Below are 24,224 nucleotides of genomic sequence, written 5' to 3'. Positions count from 1 at the left end.
TTAAATAAAATAAAAAGAAATAATTAAATTATTTTATATTAATTATATTTGTTTTTATGAGAGATTAAATGAATATTATTTTTACATTTCGTTGAAAATATTCGTATCCAAAAATAATGTGCATTTTCCAATCCCTTCCCCTCCCCATTATTTATACAAATTTAATTTATACGCCAAATTTTTAAATGATCCATATAAGATTATGATATATATATTTTTGTTTGCAAAATTAATTGTTCTATTTAAAATATTTTATTCGTTTTCTATTTTATTTAATTAACAACGTATGTTTTAATAAAACTTTTGATACCTGTACCATTAATAATATTGAATCATGAACGAATATTCGATACTACAAATGTATAATAATGCATTTATAGAATTTCCATATAAATTCGTTCAATAACAACATCTGTGATTCGTCTTTTTAAAACATCGATACCAATATTCTGTATATTCTTATACAATTACTAAACACGTGTTGTATCATAAATTTAATTAAAGACTGCAATTTGTAGCAAATAGTTATCGGACACCGTGTACATTCATATCTATTTTCTAATCATACGTATGCGGCATCATAAATTTCAATAAATGCCAAAATTGCTTAAATAATTTTCAAACATTCTACATCCATAGAATATAGTTATGCATAATATATATTATATGATTATTTAAAATGTTTATGCATATTTATATAATGAAGTTTCAAATTCATTCTTTTTCTTTACTCAATTATTTTCTTTTGAATTTATACTTCATTTGGCACTTTTGGGAAAACATGATAAGAGTGAATTTTTACGATGCGTGCGCACCGAATAAAAAATTGACAGAATAAAATTTGTCGGTATTTACGATGCGCGGGTAGAGCGATTTCAAATTAACAGCATGAAGTAAGTAGATATAGCTTTCTTACATTTAGTATATAAACTGATATCCATATTCTGATATTTTTATATACATAACACGTGTTTTATATCGATACAAATAAAAATTATTTATGAGTTTTGAAGTTATTTAATTATTACATACAGTAATGATTGATATTAAATAACTGTGAATATCTTCAAAAATATCTTCAAAAACATTGATTATTTGTGAATATTAGTAATAAAAGTTTTTTTTGAGGTTAATTGGGTATGTATTATTATTTATTAGTTTTTTAAGGTTAACTGAGGTATGTATTATTATTTATTAGTTTTCATTCGTTTCATTTCTTCTCTATAGTGATCATCAATTTAGATTGAAAATGAATAAACTAGATAACATGCTGTGCGATTTTTTATGCCTTAACCATACAATGACAATTTTCTGATTTTAATGTAAGTATACCGATAAAAAAATAACTCCCCCACAAAGAATCGAACGTTAATACCCAGCGCGAGAAGCGAAGACGTTACTACTTACGCTAACGCACCACTTGATAATAGCTAAATTTATTTCGTACAATTCTTAAGACTTCGAAGATGAATCAGAATGCATTACTGTTTTCTTATAACATAATAAAAATGAATTAAAATTATGTATAGACAAAAAATAAATTCCACATTTTTAGAAAATCCTTTCATATATATCTTGAATTAATTTTGTGTGTGGATATAAAATTCTTCATTTTCAAATATGTATTTAATTTGATATACATACAATTAAATTTTTGTGAGGCAAAAAATTAATATCAATTAATTATTCTAATTAATTTTATGGCGAGGCACAAAATTAATTCATTATTGTTACTCTCAACTAAATAATAATAGTTCCTGTTAAAATGAATTATTTTTTTTTTACTCAAGGTTCATTATTTTTGACAATAAATAAAGAAACGGCGTGCCATAAGCATCAAGATTCGATTTAAAAATGCCGCGCTTATACGCCGATATATATATAGATATACAAAACGCTCGACGCTCGATGGCCAAGACGTAAAATTCTGGCTACCAAATGAAAAAATAGAAAGAGAGAAACATCGGTTTTCTTTCTCACTCGCACTCGTATACAGAACGCTCGACACTCGATGGCCAAGACGTAAAATTCTTGCTACCGAGTGAAAAAATAGAAAGAGAGAAATATCGGTTTTCTTTCTCACTCGCACTCGTATACAGAACGCTCAACTATCGATGGCCAAAACAAAAATACTCGTTATCGCATGATAAATAAAAAGAGAGAAATCAATATTGGTTTGTTCTCTCACTCGCACTTTCATTCAAGGCCGAGAGTCCCGAAGATTGCCGAAGATCCTTCGTTTGTGTATTAGTGCACACGGACGCTCGCACGCACTAGCATACTAGTGCGCTCGCGTGTAAAAAGCGACGGAGGGGTAAGACTTGCTTTCCCCCCACTCTACAATTATTATTTTTTAATATTTCTCGCTTATTTTTGCAGATACGAAAATAAACCTTAGAACATTTTTTATGTATTTTTCAATTCTCCACAACTTTTGTTTGAAACTTTTTTCGATTAAATGCCTAGATTCTAAGATAAGGCCATATCTTACCCTTTTTTATCCTTTTTCTCAAAACCTCGGGATTAAATTTAAATAAAATTAGCACCATTCGATTCAGCGTCGTCAACTTACCCTTAGGACAAAGATGCACGCGTTTGCCAGAGAATCTGGAAGTTAGGCCCGCGTTGACTGGCCTAATAGAATATAGATATGAAACGTTTCATTCTATACGCGCTTATCTTCTGCTATGATAAGAAACATAAGATACAGATTTTCCATGGAAATCTCTATGAATATCGGTCTAAGCGTAATATAATCTTCTACTACGATAAGTAACAGTGGGCTTATAGAATATTTAAATAAATAAATTGACGATTGTGAAATTACGTGAATGTATTGAAAAGCTTAGTGCACGACTAATATAAAACAATTGTTGAATTATTTTATACAAACATTTTTACTAACAGAAAAGAAGTTAAAAAAGTTCTTTCTCATTAATTTTTAACAGTTACAACCTTAACAATTTTCACATTATATTTATTTAATGTTAAAAGTAAAAAATTTATATATAAATACATATACGTAATTAATCTTAAATATAGTATAAAATAATATATAAAAACAATTTTTCATATATATTATTATTATATAGATAAATTGAGTAGTATAGTGAATTTCATTGAATCGCGACAGATTCGGTCGCGTTGATTTAGCATGGGTTGCTTTATGTCAAATCGTAAATCAACGGCAGCTCGTTTGAGCACGATCGTTATTCACCATCTACGGGATTCATTAACGATACGTTTTCACTCATAGACAGGAAACCTTATGATTGAGGGTTAGTGTTATTCCATGATAATCGATTTGACGACCATTCATTCAATCGAACAAAGAAAATAATCTCTTGTACTAATCGTAAACCTTTTAATTTTTGATACTTTTTGGCAAGGATTAACACAATATTTGTTTTTACATCAATCAAATATATTCTCGTTAATTTTGTTCTTGAAAATATTCTACTCGTTGTAATAATATTAACATTTGTTATTTTACGATTGTTCGATTATGAATTCCTACATAATGGAAATATTTGACAAAAAATATTTTCAATAATTACAAAATTATTTAAATAATTCTATACAAAATTCTGAGATTATTTGAGCCGTTTATTTTGAAAGTGGCCTAACTCCATTTGTCAATTATTTCGAGTTACCAACGGTAACATGTACAGCTTCAAATTATCTATCAATAAAGCATTTAAGATTTCTTATATTCCGAGTAAATACGGTAATTCTGGACACATAAGTTTTCAGAGTTAGTTGAATTACTGAACCGTTTATTTTTAAAGTGGCCTAACTCCATTTATACTTACGAAGAAGAAGAAAGAAAGAATATATTTGAGAAGTTTTGGAATTTGGGAGATTTTAATAAACAAAATATATTGCTTTACGAAGCTATCGAGCGAAAAATTGTGTAACGAAGACGTCAAAAGAACGGAAAAGGCTCGCCACGAAATTGGAGTTTTAGATATTTGTTAAATACTAAAAACGGAAAAGTTACCGTTTATAAAAAATTCTTTTTCGATACATTTAAATATGTTGGATGCGTTTCGTCAAAAATGAACCGTATAAAATTTTCTATAAGACATCAATAAATGAGAACGAAAAATTTAAAGTCCTGAATTTAATACCACGTCGGGGTAGACAAGAAAGTTCGAAAATATTGTATTGACTGTATAAAACTATAAGACAAATTACAACCGCAAAATTCAAGGACATAATTGACTTATTACGATATATACCACCGGAACATCACGATTTCTTTAAACCCCTTTCACATAAACAAAATGAAATTTTGTAATTTATGTTTGTAAAAAATGTTTTTAATCGCATAATTTATGTTTTTAAAGTGTTATAAAGATATGTAAAATAAAATAAGTATTGTTTTTTCGCCATTTGAAGCATCTTAAATTATGTTGAATGGACTTCGGTTCCTTCAAATTTTATAACGAATCTGGTTGTTAATTTTGAAAGTGGCCTAACTCCATTCTTGGTAAGAAAACGCATATTATTCACTTAATAATTGCCATTATTTTAATAGGAACTGTAAATTTAACACCTTTAGATACACTTAAGCAACATAACTCATTGTTATTCTTTTCGTATATTTTTAATTGCATTGAAACGCAAACCTTTAAATATCTCAATTTAAGGTTATATGGAGTTAGGCCACTTTCAAAATAAACGGCTCATTTACAGGCTTACTTTGTTTCGAGTAGAAAATAAATATGACAAAATAATAAAACACGAATAATAAAACGAATAGAAAAAAAAAAAAAAGCAAAATACTTAGAACTCATCAATAAAAGAATATTAATTATGCTTACAAAACGTTAGAATATTAAACCAATACTCCATTCGATCTAACTTTCAAGTTAAAAATAAGTTACAAATTTTGTCCTAACTAACTAACTGATATTATAAAAAACATTTCCCTCCCCTTCCCCAATACTGAAAAGAAAGTGATTAATTTGACGTAACGGTATATATTCTGAGCAAAGTTTCATAACTATATGAAAGAGGAATAGACGCGAATCGAAAAAAGTGCTTCGGGAAATGGTACACAGAGAAAGAAAAAAAAAGAGAAAAGAAAAATGAAAAAAAAAAAGTAGAAGCTTTTTAAAAAAGAAAAAGAAAAAGAAAAAAGAACTAACTTTGTGATATAAAAGCTCGATCGTAAATGAGAATCTATTCATACTGTAGCAGTTTCGTTCGATAGTACAGAAACACATACGTATACACACTTACACACATATACACACGCGTGCGCGGATATATATCACATCTTGCCTTCCCTCTCTCACTCTCTCTCTCTCTCTCTCTCTCTCTTTCTTTATAAAGAGAGGTAAAAAAAAGAGAAGAAAATATGGGTGAATGAGGTATCACGTCAAAGGACACGCACGAGAAACGAACACGGTGCTAACGGGACAAAATGCATTGCCGGATATAAGAAGAAGAACTATTAACGTCACGAAAGGAAACGTATAACAGAGAGGAGGCTCTTGGTTTGTGCAATTGATCACGCCATCCTGCTATTTCCGATCTACATCCGGAAGTTCTATACAAAAATGTCGCGATTTAACCACCCCTGGAGTATTTATGTACGTGTGGTATGCACGCGTATGGGTAAGTGGCCCCGAAAACAAGGCTATTTTTGTAATACGATAACAAAAAGAAACAAATTAGGTACACTTTCGTATACGTTGATTTATATTGCATTTTTATAATGATAATGAGGAACATTTGTTAACTACATAATTAATTTTTTATTTTTGTGTTTACTTGACTTTGGAATTATTTATTCGGTACATTTAAATAGAACGTTGTATTTTATACATAGTATTTTTATTCGTCTCTATCTTGAAAATAATTACTTTAAAAAATAAATAAATTATTTTTCTTTTTCTTTTTAATTATTTTTTCATTAAATTTTAATATCTTATCGATGAATTGTTGAAAGTATGATTATAATAATTTGGCAAGATTTATTTAAAATATTTGTACGAAAGAAAATTATACAAACTTCTGACAATAAATGAAAAATAAGAATTACAAAAAAGAAGAAAAGGAAAAGAAAAGAAATAACTTGTAACAGCTGGTGAGTTTATTTGTATAGTTTAACACGTTAATCTCTCTCAGAAGATCGTTTTGCTTCGTCAACGTAGCGTATCGAGGAGAACATTTAAATCCTGTAAACTTCTTTAAATAGAGTTCGTTACGGTAAAAAGAAAGAAAGAAAGAAAAGGAAAAAATTAAGTAAGGTAGTGAAAAAAGTGAAATAGTCACGCGAACGTAATGAAGAAATATATATTTCTTATTTGAAAAAACAAAAAGTACAGAGAGAGAGAGGGGGGCAAAAATATTGAATATAATAATTAATAATTTATTTGAAGTAAAAACTTTAAGTTTAATTCCTTTCTTCATCATTGTAGTATTAATTAAGAATAAATTAATCTAGAACATCGCTCTAATTGTAAAATCCATCATCCAACGAGAAATAAAATAAAAACTAAATGAAAGAAGAAAAAATATAATAAAATTGCAGAAGTTAACGAAATAAGAAAAAAATTAATCAAATAATAAAAAAGTAAGATAATCAAAAAAGTTAAAATATATTTTTTATTATAGCTAACTACTCCAGATGGTACATGATAGTATAAGTAACAACGAACAATAATTGACAAATGAACTTATTGTTAAACTATTTTCAAAATAAACAGCTCACTACCCATCTAACATAAGAATAAAGAGAAATTAAATGAAAAAATTTGTTAAATAAAATAAACGAAAGTTAATAAAATAAAACGAAAGTTAATGGATAAAAATAAGAAGAAGCAGAAGAAAAAAAAAAAATAATAAAAAGAAAAAGAAAAAATAATAAAAAAAACAATATAGAAAGTTAGAAATAAAAAAGAAAAGGAGAGAAGAATGTAAAGACTGATAATTAATTAAATATAACTGCGAATCGCATCGATCCTATTTGACATTGAGAAAGTGTTACTAGAGTCGCATTGTAGAGACCGATAAAGTAAGGTGAAGAAGTTTAAGGTTACGTTCTGGAGTAGTGCACTGCTGTAGTAATAATTCAAAGACTACCACTCGCACAAAATACGAAGATAACGTCATTAATCCATGACGTAGTTTCGATCTATAATCACTAACTGAGATTTTCTGTGTAAAATAATTCATTCTAGATATAGTATAGATAATAGTATCTATGTATCATTCATGCAAGTATTTATGTAATTGATTGTATGCCTGCAATAGTATAGTGTCCTCATTCACGATGTACTTTGATTTTAAGTACTTCGATTAATCTCGCTATTGAATGACTGAAAAGAAAAGGGACTGAAAAAAAGGACAATGTATAATTTATAATTTATATATTTGTCTGAATTTTTTTGTTAAATATCTTCCTTGAACCCCCTTCACCTATTTTCCTTTTCAATCACTCAATTATTTCATATATAAAAAAATTTATAAATTTTGCTTGTTATCGGATTAATTATTTATTATTAGTTATTTCAAAATTTTATCTAGTCATTTTCACGAAGTAACGCCAATATGTATAAAGAGAAAGAGAAAGAAAGATAAAGAAACGTTTTTACTGGTGCACGGCCACTGCAACTCTGACTGTTCTATTACTCTACTTTGTCGCTCTTTTGGACCGGTCAATAAACGCGGATAGAAAGAAAACAAAACACAACGAAAAATATAAGTTGTGGAAAATAAAGTAAAGAGAGGGTATAGTCGGATGTTTACCGATATGTCCTCGAGTTAAATTTGCATTGCGAATTATTCTCTTTTCCCAATGAATCAAAAAAATATATCGAAAACAAAAACGTAGAAAATAAATAAAAAAGTAACAACAAAAAGTAAAATGATTATCAAAGGTCGTTGTTGTTGTTCGATTTTTCATCGTCATTGCTTCGAAATCATTAATAAAAAAAGAGAAACTCTCTCTCTCGTTTCGAGGAGTAATAAGATTAAAATAAATAATAATTATTATAATGAGATTGTTCGTATTAATTTCGATTGAATGAAAAACAAGTTGAATAAAAGAGAAAGAGAAAGAGAAAATATAAACCAATGATTATTAAAAAATTATTTCTCAGCACGTATTCCATTTGCCGTTGTTAAAAAACCGTATCTAAAAAAGAAATTAAATCGAACGAGTGACAGAGAAAATAAATAATAAGGAAGACCGTTCGTTGAAATTCGAATTGAATGGAAATCAAGTTGAGCGAGAGAGAAAGTAAGAGATCGTAATGAAATGAATCAATTACGTTGCTATAGCTGATTGTAAAAGAGATTCAAACTCGTTAAAACTCCGATAGATTGATTTGAAGTATTTTCTTGTAAAGAATCGATGCGATTCGATGAAACCATGAAAGATGATTAAAGAAATTATGAACAAAAAGAGAAAAAACAAAAAGACAAAATATAAATAAACAATAATGTTAAAATATAAAGAGAGAGAAAAAGAGAAATTGGAATTATCAATAGAAATAAATCTTCGATTACCTTGACCGGATGCGGATCCACAGCATAGGTGTCTAATTTCGAGGCCAAACCAAGAAAACGTGTCTCAGCTTCTTCCTGAGTGAATCCTTTTAATTCAGTTTGATGAAGTTCCATAGCCTTTTCTTCAATCGTCTCAGTCTGCTTGAGTAATAATTTGTGCTCGGAGATGTAATTCCCTTCGTGTATCTCGGGATCGTAATCTCCAAGTTCACCTGAGATCAAAAAGGTTATTGAATTCATATCGATTGCTTACTTTCTCTTTCTCCCTCTCCTTTTCTTTTTTTAATCTTGTAAGCAGCTCAAATAATCAGTTTGCAAACGTTGCGTTTATGAAACTAGAGCATAATAAAAAGTAGAATAAGGATTTTTTACCGTCCTTTGAATTTTCTTAATGAAAATTGCATCATTAATTATTCATATATAAAAATTACTTTTATAATTAAAGGATTAATAAGTAAGTAGCTCGAATAATATAGTTTCTAAATTGATCCATTAATAGAAACAAATATATTTAATACCGTCATATGAAATTTAGCAAATCAATTAATTAGATATATAAAAAACATCGATATTCTGATTAAATTAATGTATCTTTATTAACCCTTATCTTTTACGGTTTTAAAGGGTCATTAAATTAATACCAATGTTTATTAAGGGGTTATACCTAGTAAGAAATTTCAAAAAATTAATTTTTTTGTTTTGTATTTTCGGAATGTACATATATTTGAGTATATTCTCTGAAAATTTCAAATTAATCCGGCAAATATTCTTCACTCCATGTAAGCTGAAAACAAAAATTTTTAACTATGTGTAAACGTCTTTTGAAACATTAAACGCGTTTTTCTCAAAACGGTGTTTTCAAAGTCGATAACTACAATTTCTCAAAAACAGCTCAACCGATCGGTTTCAAATTTTAACATAACATTCTCAGATATATTCTTCAGGTATTAATCGAAGGAATAAGATTTCCGATAATTATTTCTATATTTTTAAACAAATTTACGAAAAAATTTTGGTCGAAAATCGAAAATTTTTCTTTTAGGAGCAGCTATTTTGTCAAAAGTCAAAATATCGACTATTTCTTCGATTAATATCTGCATTTATCTATCCACTAATCATCTATTATAATTCATCTATCCAAGAATCTTTTTGATTTTTTTTTATCTTAAATAATCCAAACCGGAGATATCGTGCTCACCGCAGGACACCTTTTTTTGGAGGGCCTCCAGGAGATCGTCTACAGGAACAGTGTAACTCAAGATTTTTTTAAATAAAAAGTGCCAATATAAAGTTTAAAAACGCTACTAAATGTATTAATACTTCTTGTATTATTTAAATAGAACGCCTTTCCAGAAAATACTTGTAAAAAAATTTTTTTTTTGGCCCCACAACTAGGTATAATGTGGGGCCTTAATGTTAATTCTAGTTAATACTAAAATGAATAATTATGACGGAGTTTTGATCGACAAATAGAATATATGCTAAGCATGTAACCTCTCTAACGTTCAATGCCAATTAAAATACTATAAAAGAGTAATACCGTTAACAGTAGGTTTCTGCCTATGTCATAAGAAGCCAGATGAGCAACCCTATGCATCTCCGATTTATCCAGATCACAATTTATATACATTTATACAGATATACAAACAATTCAATTACTATTTAATACTTTGATAGAATTTTTAAACAAACACATAAATCTCATCTAGGAGTCATACTTAAACGTACGGATAAGATAATTATAGAGCGAGATAATTACATGGTTATGCACCGTATAGCGGTGGAGGTAAGAACTAATTATGGACTTTATGAAGGGAGGAGGTGGGGCGTTAAGTCTACGCTATCTAGCGGCGTAATGTTGAAATATTGTTCCATGTTACATGATCCATTTTTAAATGAAAAGGATATTTGATCTTTATCAAATAAAATCTTGAGAAAATTGCTTATCCATTATCAATTTCTGAATACGTCAGATAAACTTAATGTTGAATAGTTAATTGTTAGATAAGAAAATTAGTTTATAAAGAGGATTTAAGTATTATACTATGCTATATATTAAATTTAACTTACTTTGAACTATACATGCTGCTAGTAGTGCAGCTTCACCAGGACTGCAGTATAATCGGCCATGGAGAAGGTCCCTTTTCAGTTGCTGGTAAACCTGATACTTCGTAATCTCTTCTTTCAGCCGCAGAGGATCGGGTGGATAAAATTTCACACGAAAGCTAAACAAAATCGGGTCCATGTCTGGAACATAGTCACGGTGAAAGAAGCCGGACGCTTCTGATTTGACATACATATTCATATTCCTATTAGTTCGATGATTATTATAGTAAACTTATGATTAAAATTGAACTAACAATTTCATTGTAAAAAACATTTCATCATAGATTTGTCCTAACAATGATCAATTTTTATTGGATAAGAGTTCAATTTTGCAAAGACCTTGAAAATCTTTTTAGATAGATAAACTATTATTAAACTATTATTAGATAAACTATTGTACTAGTGATGACGAATTTTTTTTTGTTAAGGTATACGCCAGAATTAAATTTAAAATATTTCAAGAAAGCGCATATATAAATATATTTTAATTTAGTTACAAAAGTACAATTATATCAGTAAATAAAGAAATTAAAATATTAACCAATAATTGAAAACAATAAAATTATCAAAAGAATAATTTTCGTTATACCCCGAAGATATACGAGATGCACTAAAAGTTACTTTTAATTAAAGGGAAAGAAAATATGAAGAAAAAGTATAATTAGTTACTTTTAATTCTACAAATATTTAACTACTTTCAACGATGAAAAAAGAAAGAAAGAAAAAAAACAGAAATGTTTTTTTTTATAAATGTTTATTTGTATAAAAAAAAATAGCTTATTTTTGTAGGAGAAGAAATTTATGAAAGATGCATTTAAATATTTTCTTTCTAAAATTTGGCTTTACTTTTCTTCCATTTCCAGAATAATTTGCTTGAAAAAAAAAATTACATAGACAAATTTTATTCGAAATCTTGATTCCATGAGATTCACGAAGCTCGTATTTCGAAACGAACGATAAATCAACGTATGTATTATTTTATGTTACATAGAAATATATACTTGATACTCATTGAAATTGACTCCGTGCGACTTGAAAAACGTTTATGCTTCGACGAACATGAAAGATTCGCATGTGGATCATTTAAACGGGAATGCTTTATTATCTAAACTGTCAAGGAAAATAGTGTGAGAACATTTCTCTAATCTTTTAAAAGATAAACTTAAAACGATTACAAAAGTAATGATTTGTTTTTTTTTTCTATTAAAATAATTATTAAAATTATAACAAAAATTTAAGTGCCCTAATTGACAAAAAGAAAGCAACAAAGTAATACTTATTTACGATTAAGATTTAAAAAAAAAAAAGAAAACAAATAATTTTTCTTTGAATAAAAATAACGAAAAATTTGAAAAATTAAATATAATCATTTTTCTTCTCATAGAAAAAAAAAGAAACATTTAAAACAATTAAGTATATCAATTATATTCTTTTTCTTTTTATATTCTTTTAATTTAAATAGAATTTTCGAATAAATATAGGACGACGAAATATTATAACTGATTTAAAATCCATTTGTCATATTTTGTCTGTCTAGAAACGATCGTATAGAATAAGTAGAACCTGTACACAGGGTCATACTCATCTAAAAGTTTCATATGACATCGACCCAACGTAATTGGGTATATAGAAAGAAAAAGAGAAAAAAGGAAAGACAAATAAGTACGACTTAGCGATCGAATTCTCTCGGCCTTAGACAGTTGGTTTCTTTCATAGTATCTTTCTTATAACGATAACAATAATAACAACAGTATGATTACTAATACCCCTACTATTTTTCTTTCTATCTTTCTTCTTTTTCTATTATTCTTGTATATTATCGTAATCACCGTTGTTCTAATTTTTTTCTTTTTTTATTTGTTGATTTTTTGAAATATATGTCTCCTGGATATATCGATTTATTTTGAAAAGAAAAATATATCTTTAATAATAAATTTAAATATTCGTTACACAAACCTTTCACCTGTTTGATCGCCGTTTTTCCCAGGTCCAGCCAATGCTGAAAAAAATAAAATAATTATAACGATTATATGAATGATTTATTTAATTCTATGCATATATAAATATATAAAATGTATGTAGAGATATGTATGAATATTTTTTTATATTGATTAACAAATTATGCTTATTCATATAGATCGTTTAATATTTATACAGCTAATATATTGAACAATGTTAATAATAATATAGTACTAATTCATATTATTAAGATATTATAATAACTGCGTTAATTAATAATTAATATAACATGTCATGCTAACCTTCAAATTAATAATCATTAATAATATTTATGAACATAATGCCAATATCAGTGCATGTGATGCAAAATTCGTTTGCAAACATTTTCAATCCGAAAACTTTGATATCAAATATAGACCTCGTTTTGATTGATCAATTTCATTGAAAAACCTAAATGAAATAATTAAAAAGATTTAAGTAAAATTCTATTTATAATTTATAATTTATTATAATTCTATTTGCAATTATGATATCGGAAAGAAATTAAACATTGAGCACAAAACATTTTTAAATCATTGAAAGAAGCTGAATAGAAAATATAAACTAATATTATTTGACTTTTGTTATTAAAATACGAATAAACTTAGTTCTAAACCGAATATGTAATGGAAATTTATGTTAGTGTAACACACACACACACACACACACACACACACACACACACACACACACACACACACACACACCGATATCGATCATTTAGAAAATTGTCTCGCAAATACGATTATTTATTCCATGCCATTGGGATACTACCCTGACGCAAAGCAATTCTCGCACATTGACACGACTGTTGAACGTCCTGAGTCTGTTGATGAATTTCTCGAGTCTTCGGTTAAATGAGATCTCGTACGGTGAGATACACTCTGATTCAATGTTCAAAGCAATAAATAGAAAACACTTGAGTATGCTAATCGAAACATCTAACAAACCTTTAATACGAGTAAAAGTGAACTATTATTATTATTATTTACAAACGTACGTTTACGTACAAGTCAATAACCACGTATTTTTCATATGCATTTGGTTGATCATTCAATTTGACTTATTTTAAATTAAAATTTGTATTCTGTTATTTTTATCAAAATGTTTATGTGCATATATATATATATATATATATATATATATATATATATATATACATGTCAGTTTATTTATAAATAGCTGTAATATTATATAGACTATATGTAATATAGTGTAATATGCTATAATATTAATATACTATGTAATATAATATGAATATTATAATATTAAAATCTAATATTACATATATATACACTTGTTTATCTTATTATATTATATTATATTATATTATATTATATTATATTATATTATATTATATTATATTATATTATATTATATTATATTTTATATTATGTTATATTATATTATATTATATTATACTATTTATTTATTTTGGTATTAATAACCATTCTTACTCAAAGGTTTAAAAATATACACAAAGAAATAACTATAACTAAAATTAGATGTATCGTAATTAAAAAGAACAAATAGTCACTTTAAATTCTTGATTATTCTAATCATTATATTAACACTATATAAAATTATTTTATGCAATACATGATTAAGAAGTATAATACGACAAGTTAATATATTTACGTGAAAAACATAGAATATTTAATTAAATTTAACCAGAGATAATGTTAGAGTTTAAAGCTTGAGGAGAGAGAATGATTGAAATATTTATTACAAATTTAATCCGATCAATTATTTGGAATTATTGTCGAAGTACTCATCGAAGAACAATACTATTCAGAAGATAGGAAATAGTAAATGGTGTGATTATGGTGAATAGTCGAGACACACCAAAGACCACGAGTTTCGTTAACCAGATCGATCTAACTTCATCCCAAGGGATTGCAACCCTCACAAAGGACGTCTAAGGATATCATTAACCGTACCTGACAAACTATATCCATCTACAACATCATGGTTGTTATATCGAGATTTCGATCGATACGTTATAAATGTTAAATTACTTTATTTAATTCGCTATATAACTTTACTAACTATTATATATTTTATCCTATATATATAATATTTACTATTATATCATTAAATATATTTTTGTCTATACTTTATATTACACTTATATTAACTTTTTATATTTATATATTATTTTTTTACTTATTTTTCTCGTATAATTTTCACCCTAACGTGATTAATTTCTTTTTTTTTTTCTCTAAAATATTCAATGTTGATAAAAAAAAGTTTCTTCGTATAAATCGTTGGATTGTTAATTAAATTGTATTAAACGTTGATACGTATAACATAAATTCGTAACTAAGTTTGAAAGTTTAAAAATTATTTTTCCCCCGTTGAAATTAGTGAAAATAGACCCCATCCCGTGCCCTCACGAACAAAAATATCAGAGCATTTTGAAATTGAAGAAGTTTCTATTAAAATTGTTCACCAGTCGGTTCACGTTGTTGCTTTGCAAAAACGTTCACTTTGATATATCCTACTAGGAAGTAATAGGAGGTCTGTTAATAACGTAACTCACCCCTTCAACTTCTTTTTCATTCCTGTCGGTAGTACAAAGATGTTTGAACAATAGCCGAATCGAACTATCTTTTTTGAAAATAGTCTACCACCGGATTTTATTAAAAATATTTTAAAACATATATTCAGGGATAAATTTTTACAATTTCGTCTTTTTCTTTCGAGAAATAATATAAAAAGGAAAAAGAATATAGCGTAAACATAAGTTTTCACTTTAAGCATGAACGTATTTGTACGCTTTACTTTAATATTTCATATTTAGAAAATAAACAATATAATTATAATAATAATAAAATATAATAAAATACATGATATTTTATCAAATATAATTATATAAATTATAAAACGTTTCGTTATCAGGATTACAACAAAACAAAACGTAACATCGTCGTTCTTGTCTCTACGTTTCTTTTCATAATATTTTATGTGGCCCTCATGTGTATCGTTACCATCGTCAGAGTTCATTCGCAAAAAATAAAAACAAAAATATAATGAAAAAATTTAGAAAAAAACGAGTATCATCATTCAGGCGTTCCTCACTTGAATTAATAAATAAATTTTGTTCTTCTCACCAGTCTTACCTTAGTTGTATAATTATATTCTATAGTGATGATGATCCCACCATAAGATTGATGGGAAATGTTAATAGTATCCAATAATTATTTATCAGAGAATGAAAATATACCCACATGAGTAATGAGACAAATCATTCAAAGGATAGGATAATGATTTATCAAAGACGAGTTATGGTAGTGTGGTGGTGGTGGTGGTGAGACAGAAGGTATTTCATGAACTTTCAAAAACAAAAGGTTTTGCTTTGTGGTTTTGCGGATTCCTTTATAATCTTCTCAACCACAAGATGGCAACCTTGAGTATTCCAGTTTCCGCTTTTGAAATTCTACATCAAATTCAGAACTGTACGAACGAACGAAGTTTCTTGGTTCTATCTTCCGATCTATATTTCGAATAAGGAATTAAAATACGGATTAGTGAAGAACAAAAAGATCTGTAGAGTATGATTATTTTAATGAATAAACTATAATACTATTCGATTTAAATATATAAATGTTTGTTATTTGCTAGAATAATAACATTTTAATAAGTTAATTATTAAATAACCAACACAAGATTATTATATCGTTGCGAAAGGTGATCACGATTTATTTATTTTTTTTAAATGAAAAATATAATACACAGGGTATCCTTTAAGTGATATTAAAAGCTAGCGAGGAAGTGATTTTACGTGAAAGACTGTAAAAAAAATGTATAAACGATTAACTGAACGACAATAAATAATAATAAATAAAATATATAACATATGTACCGTTTATTTTGAATTTATATAATTAAATTACATTTTGATAATTTAATAAAACCATTCCCATACTCTCGTCATAATTAATAAATTTTTATTGAATTGACTAATACCTAAAATTTTAATTTATTCTCGAAATAAAAGAAAAACAACAAAAAAATGAATTTGCATCAACATTTTTAAAATAAACGGCCAGTACGATTGGATGGACAAAATTTTTCATCGTTTTCGTTGATAATAAAGACAACAATATGATATATAAATCAAAATTGATATATCAAGAGGAAGAAAAAGAAGAAAAAAAAAGTAGAATCTAAAAAGAAGATAAAAAGATAAAAAAAAAAGAAATAGAAGCTGATATAGAGTACACGTATCAAGAGTGCAGACCGAGATTAATCTTTAAGAAGCTGACGAACGTCTGCGGATGTCTAGGCGGACAATATTGATTTTTTTCCAGGTCTTAAAGCGTATACTCTTCAGTAGACTGACGAAAGAAAAAAAGAGAGAGAGAAAGAAAAATGAAAAACGAGAGAGAGAGAGAGAGAACACGTAGAGTAGTTATTTCTTTTCTCTCGAATAAATATACTACAACTTTCATGACTCCATCAAACACACAACGAACTATTCAAAAATCATTAGAGATTATTATGAATTAACTTTTTAATTGTAAAAAGACAAAAGAAATAAGTTAACAAACTATAAATTGTTCGAATTAATTTTTTTTGTTTTTTTTCTTATCAACATGATGTTTTTTATTTCTGATAAAATATTCGTCTTGTGATCTCTTTTTTTTATAATATAATTTATTATATACTATAATATATTATTTTATTATAATAATTTAATTTTTTTTTCTTGATTTTTAATTTAATTAAATAATTATTCGTTTATAATAAATGTTGACTGATATTATTATTATTATTATTATTATTATTATTATTATTATTATTATTATTGTTATTGTTATTGTTATTATTAGATGATGTTAAGAACTTTTAAAGTTCATTACCGCAAATATCGAATCTCGCCATTGTTCTTGACCTTGAATAAAATCCCTTCATTCGCGACCTTTCTGTCCCATTTCGTTAAAATCAATTCTAATATTAGATTTGGTCTATCCAATGATCTTTTTCCACCATTAGATCTTTTACCAATTATTAATAATTTTTTTTTACCATAAACTGATGTCTAATAATAATAGAAAATAATATACAATAATATTGTTTCTTTATTTTTTATGAACATTTTTTTGTTTCCTCTTCTTTCTATTACTTGAGTTCGTTTTTTAAAGATAAAAATACATCGGTATATTTAAAAAAAATTCTCTCTAGGTTACATCTCTTCTATTTATTTTTATTTTCCATTGTGTTATTTTAAACTTTACAAGCAAGTGGAAAATATCGAAATAACGAGGGAACTAAAATTTAAGAGCCTAGAGAAAGAAACCAGGGATAACTCACAAAATGATTTCAATATCTCAGCTATTAATTATAATACATTTACTTTGGTTGGTTTTTTTTTATTAATCGTTTCAAATTATTCTTTCTAATTTAATCGTAATTTTATTTAAATTTAAATTTACTACAAATTATAAATAAATAAAAATGTTAGATTAAAAAAATCCCAGTGCTGTACAATTGTATTACATTTATCTCCTAATTGTTTTTAAATTTTTATTATTGTTTAACAAAAATTTATTATTGTTCCACCAATTTTGAATACGTAAGATGTATACATATTTGTTGTTCTCAATTAATATAAAACAGTTTATTCTTTTATCTAGTAAATTTTAAATTGGCATTTAAGTTGATAGTCTAATCGCAAAGTAGCGTAATTTTTTTTATTGTGTCGAAAATGAAAAAAGAAAAAATAGAAAAAATATCCAAAGATACAAAGACGAGAAGAAAAAAAAAATGAAGGAAACGGTGAGGTGAGGGATCTTTCTTCTCCTCTGGTTTTCTTCACCTCGTCGTTGTCATCGTCTTTGCAAAACTTTCCTCTTTGAGAGCCCTTAGGCGTTTCAAGCGTATAAAGTTAGGTGAACACTGACTGACCATGCATCAAAATTTCAAAGGGCCCTGGCCCACCCGTGGTAAAACCATGCCATTCATTCTCCGATCCTTTACTTCTCTATCTTCATTTATTTTATTATTTTTTTACCCAGCCCTCTATTTATTTTCTTTTTGCAAATAAAACAAAACCACGAAAATGTTTTTATACAAAAAATAGTTTATTTCTTTCTTTCTTTCTTTCCTAAAAATTTACATAATTTTTGTAATATAAAAAAAAGAAATTATTGTTTACGAGATAACACCTTATCTATATTTTATTTTATTTTATTTTATTTTATTTTATTTTATTTATCATATCACATTTTTATTAGTTTAGCATTAGTATTAATAAAACGATAAAATAAATATTAGTGAAAAGTGATAAGAAAATTCGTGAGAATTCATTTTGTTACATCAAAAAGTAACGTGAAGAATAAAAAGTATACAGGGTGTTCGAGATATTTTCGTATTCTACGCTCGAAAATAAGACACGAATGTTCTATAAATTTCAGACGTTTTATAAACTTGTCTGACGAATAAAATTATCGTAAGAATCATCACTTCGAATAACTATTAAACAATCTTATCTAAATCTATTTAAGTAAAAACATAGATTTTCTCTTCTTTATGGAATTACTAGGGATGAAATCGGCATTGATTGGTCAATTAATGTATACTAAATGTTCCAAACTCCATTTTCGCTACCCATGAAAAGGGAATTATGATCCTCTTTGAGGTTAGAATATCTTAGTTGCAATATAACAACCATAGCAACCAATTGAATTTGAACATCATTAACAAACAAGTTGCACTATAACATTAATACCCTGTAATCGTATTTTTAAATCTCATATAACAGAATAAATGAACAAATGGTTATAAGTTGCAATTATCGCAGTTGTTATTCATTGAAAAGTGATCTTCTTAAATCATTAACTATCGTATCAAATCTTAAATCTTAATTAATCTTTATCAGTAACATTTGATTGTTATTGAAAAATTTAGATTATTCTAATATCACGTCACCTCATTCTACTTAACATTGATTAAACGAAATCCACCGACATTAATAAAATAGAAAAACCGATTATGGCAACGATTGCTCAATATATTTAATTATATCATTTAAAATAACCAATAAAATACTCTCTTAAATATATGATATGATATATAAAAAAAAAGTATGTTTAATTACCTAATTAATTATTAAGGTTCGAATACGAATCTAATTAATCAAATAATTATTTCATAAATAATTCTAACAAATAATATTATTTAATTATATATAAATATATATATGCTTGCTGAGATTATAAGTAGTCTTTTATTTCCCCACGCTACTATTAACGTTAACTTTTGCGTATTCACGTAAATGAAAACTTGCCAATGACTATCACAATTCCTATTTAATGCAAACACGACCTTGCAATTTATTCATATACAGGATGAGTTAAAAAAACGTCAAACGTATATAAAGATAATATCTAATTTGAATTAGTAACAAAAACATCGAAGAATTTTCTATGACGTGTTATTTTTATATGTATACGTAAGTATAAAAAAATCCTAACAAACAACTTACACAATGTTAATTAATTTTTAACAAATTTCTTTACAATTTTAGTTATTCTCAAAATTCAACAAGGATTTATATTTCGATGTCTTGTTACTTGTGATTCATACTCTATAAGACAGTACTATATATATATAGACAGATATATAACGCGATGAATAGACTGATATTTTCTCAAGGCTCTCTACCCAGCTATCTATTTTTAAACAATACCGGAATTACATCGATGACCTAAGAATAACGATTACGATAGAATTTCCGCGAGTGAATTAAACGGCTGGTGAAGACAAAAAGAATACAAAACAATATTTCTTTCTCTTTTACTTATTTTGTCAATTAATTAATCTATCTTTGTCTTTCTCTCTCTTACTTTATTTTTTTATTGTATCTTTCTTTAACATTCCTACTTCTCTTGCCAATCTATTTATCTAGTTTTATTTTCTTTTTTTTTCTTTACCTTTTCAATTTATTTATTTTCCCCCTATTTCTTTCTTTCTTTCTTTCTTTTGCTTATCTTATCGATCAATTTAGCTATCTCTTTCTCCCTTTCTGTATGTATGTATTTATGTATTTATCTATTTATCTATTTATCTATCTATATATACCAAATTTGCCTTGTTTATTTATCTATTTCTTTTTCTCTCTGTTACTTGCCTATTATTTATCTATCTTCTCTATCTCTTTCTTTCTTTCTTTCATATTTGTTCATTCTATTCATTTGTATCTTGTCCCATACTTGCCTAAATTATTTACTTATTATTTATCTCTTTCTCCTTCTTCCATTTATAGTTGATTTATTTATTAATATATTTTTTTTTTAAAACCAAAAGAAAAAAGAAGAGATAACAAGAAACATTTTATTCTCATTTAATCGTTCGCAAGATCTAGAATTTTGTTAATACTAAATTTGAAGTAATACATTTCTATTTACATCTTTATATTTTGTTTTAATTTGATTTTATTCTTTTGCTAATAAATTCAATTTTCAATTCATGCCTTAGGCCAGTCAACGCGGGCCAAACCCGGAACTTTTCTTGTTTATGCTTCAAAATTTGACCTAAGGGTAAGTTGACGACGCTGAATCGAATGGTGCTAATTATAATAAAATCAGCAACCGGCATCTTGGGGAAAAAGGGTAAAAAAGGGTAAAATATAGCCTTATCTTAGAATCTAGGCATTTAATCGAAAAAAGTTTCAAACAAAAGTTGTAGAGAATTAAAATATACATAAAAAATGTTCTATGAGTTATCTTCGTATTTTCAAAAATAAGCGCATAAAATTGGATTGAAGATGGGAACAAAATTTAAGAGTGGGAGAAGGTAAGCTTATCCCTCCGTCGCGTTTTACACGCGAGCGAGCTAGTATGCGTGCGAGCGTCCGTGTGCACTAATACACAAACGAAGGATCTTCGGCAATCTTCGGGACTCTCGGTCTTGAATGAAAGTGCGAGTGAGAGAACAAACCAATACTTCTCTCTTTTTATTTATCATGCGATAACGAGTATTATTGTCCTTGGCCATCGATTGTTGAGCCTTCTGATATTTCTCTTTTTATATTTTTCTTTCGGTAGCGAGAATTTTACGTCTTGGCCATCGAGCGTCGAGCGTTTTGTATACGAGTGCGAGTGAGAAAGAAAACCGATATTTCTCTCTTTCTATTTTTTCTTTCGGTAGCGAGAATTTTTCGTTTTGGCCATCGTGCGTCGAGCGTTCTATATCTATATATATCGGCGTATAAGCGCGGCACTTTTAAATCGAATCTTGATGCTTATGGCACGCCGTTTTTTTTTATTGTCAAAAATAATGAACCTTGAGTAAAAAAAAAATAATTCATTTTAACAGAAACTATTATTATTTAGTTGAGAGTAAAAATAATGAATTAATTTTGTGTCTCGCCATAAAATTAATTAGAATAATTAATTGATATAAATTCTTTGCCTCACAAAAATTTATTTGTATATCAAATTGAATACGTATTCTTTAAGACGAAATTTAAAATTTAAATATTTTTCCTATTAAATTATTATTTTATAAAATTTAAATTACTGACTTTTTGTCTCGTAAAAATTTATTAGTGTATCAAATTAAATACATATTTGAAAAAGAAGAATTTTATATCCACACATAAAATTAATTCAAGATATATATGAAAGGATATTCTAAAAACGTGGAATTTATTTTTTGTCTATACATATTTTAATTCATTTTTATTATGTTATAAGAAAATAGTAATGCATTCTGATTCATCTTCGAAGTCTTAAGAATTGTACGAAATAAATTGAGCTATTATCAAGTGGTGCGTTAGCGTAAGTAGTAACGTCTTCGCTTCTCGCGCTGGGTATTTAACGTTCGATTCTTCGTGGGGGAATTATTTTTTTTATAAGTTTTTCTATCCTTAGGTTATATAAATTGTTTTACGTTTCCTAATTTCTAATTATATATAGAAAAAAATTAAAATTATTACAAAAAAATTAAAAGCAATAAATTTTTTTACTCTGCACAAATAAAGGAAGTTTATTACTTAAATTACAAATTCATCCTGTAAATATCATCCTAAAAAATGTCTCGTTTCGGCACGTTAAAAATTAATTTTTGTTATTTATTGGATATTATTTAATTTATAATTGTAATTTATACTCGCGTAATAAGTTGATTTCTTAATAAATTTTATCGTTAGTGCAAAATTTGAAAAAAATCTGAGGTGGACTCACTGACCGTCTCCTTGTTAAGGATAGAAAAACTTATAAAAAAAATAATTCCCCCACAAGAATCGAACGTTAATACCCAGCGCGAGAAGCGAAGACGTTACTACTTACGCTAACGCACCACTTGATAATTGCTCAATTTTTTTCGTACAATTCTTAAGACTTCGAAGATGAATCAGAATGCATTACTGTTTTCTTATAACATAATAAAAATGAATTAAAATTATGTATAGACAAAAAATAAATTCCACGTTTTTAGAATATCCTTTCATATATATCTTGAATTAATTTTATGTGTGGATATAAAATTCTTCTTTTTCAAATATGTATTTAATTTGATAACTAATAAATTTTTACGAGACAAAAAGTCAGTAATTTAAATTTTATAAAATAATAATTTAATAGGAAAAATATTTAAATTTTAAATTTCGTCTTAAAAGAATACGTATTCAATTTGATATACAAATAAATTTTTGTGAGGCAAAGAATTTATCAATTAATTATTCTAATTAATTTTATGGCGAGACACAAAATTAATTCATTATTTTACTCTCAACTAAATAATAATAGTTTCTGTTAAAATGAATTATTTTTTTTTTACTCAAGGTTCATTATTTTTGACAATAAATAAAGAAACGGCGTGCCATAAGCATCAAGATTCGATTTAAAAGTGCCGCGCTTATACGCCGATATATAGTATATAGAACGCTCGACGCACGATGGCCAAAACGAAAAATTCTCGCTACCGAAAGAAAAAATAGAAAGAGAGAAATATCGGTTTTCTTTCTCACTCGCACTCGTATACAAAACGCTCGACGCTCGATGGCCAAGACGTAAAATTCTCGCTACCGAAAGAAAAAATATAAAAGAGAAATATCAGAAGGCTCAACAATCGATGGCCAAGGACAATAATACTCGTTATCGCATGATAAATAAAAAGAGAGAAGTATTGGTTTGTTCTCTCACTCGCACTTTCATTCAAGACCGAGAGTCCCGAAGATTGCCGAAGATCCTTCGTTTGTGTATTAGTGCACACGGACGCTCGCACGCATACTAGCTCGCTCGCGTGTAAAACGCGACGGAGGGATAAGCTTGCTTCTCCCACTCTTAAAATTTTGTTCCCATCTTCAATCCAATTTTATTCGCTTATTTTTGAAAATACGAAGATAACTCATAGAACATTTTTTTAGTATTTTAATTCTCTACAACTTTTGTTTGAAACTTTTTTCGATTAAATGCCTAGATTCTAAGATAAGGCTATATTTTACCCTTTTTTACCCTTTTTCCCCAAGATGCCGGTTGCTGATTTTATTATAATTAGCACCATTCGATTCAGCGTCGTCAACTTACCCTTAGGTCAAATTTTGAAGCATAAACAAGAAAAGTTTCCGGGTTTGGCCCGCGTTGACTGCC

General features: G+C 27.3%; 1 protein-coding gene across 1 annotated transcript in view; it reads right to left on the bottom strand.

Moving 5' to 3' along the window:
- LOC122518872 overlaps positions 1–24,224 on the bottom strand; it is a 67,614-nt gene that overhangs the window by 28,274 nt on the left and 15,116 nt on the right. The window contains 3 exon segments of the mRNA XM_043637987.1: positions 8,524–8,735; positions 10,594–10,770; positions 12,586–12,628. Of these exon segments, the coding sequence (XP_043493922.1) occupies positions 8,524–8,735; positions 10,594–10,770; positions 12,586–12,628 (432 nt within the window).

The sequence above is a fragment of the Polistes fuscatus genome, unplaced genomic scaffold (assembly GCF_010416935.1).
Source record: "Polistes fuscatus isolate 324 unplaced genomic scaffold, CU_Pfus_HIC Scaffold27, whole genome shotgun sequence".
In the NCBI taxonomy this organism is placed as follows: Eukaryota; Metazoa; Arthropoda; class Insecta; order Hymenoptera; family Vespidae; genus Polistes; species Polistes fuscatus.
Note: the sequence above shows the minus strand (reverse complement) of the source record. Positions and strands in the feature narration are given on the sequence as shown.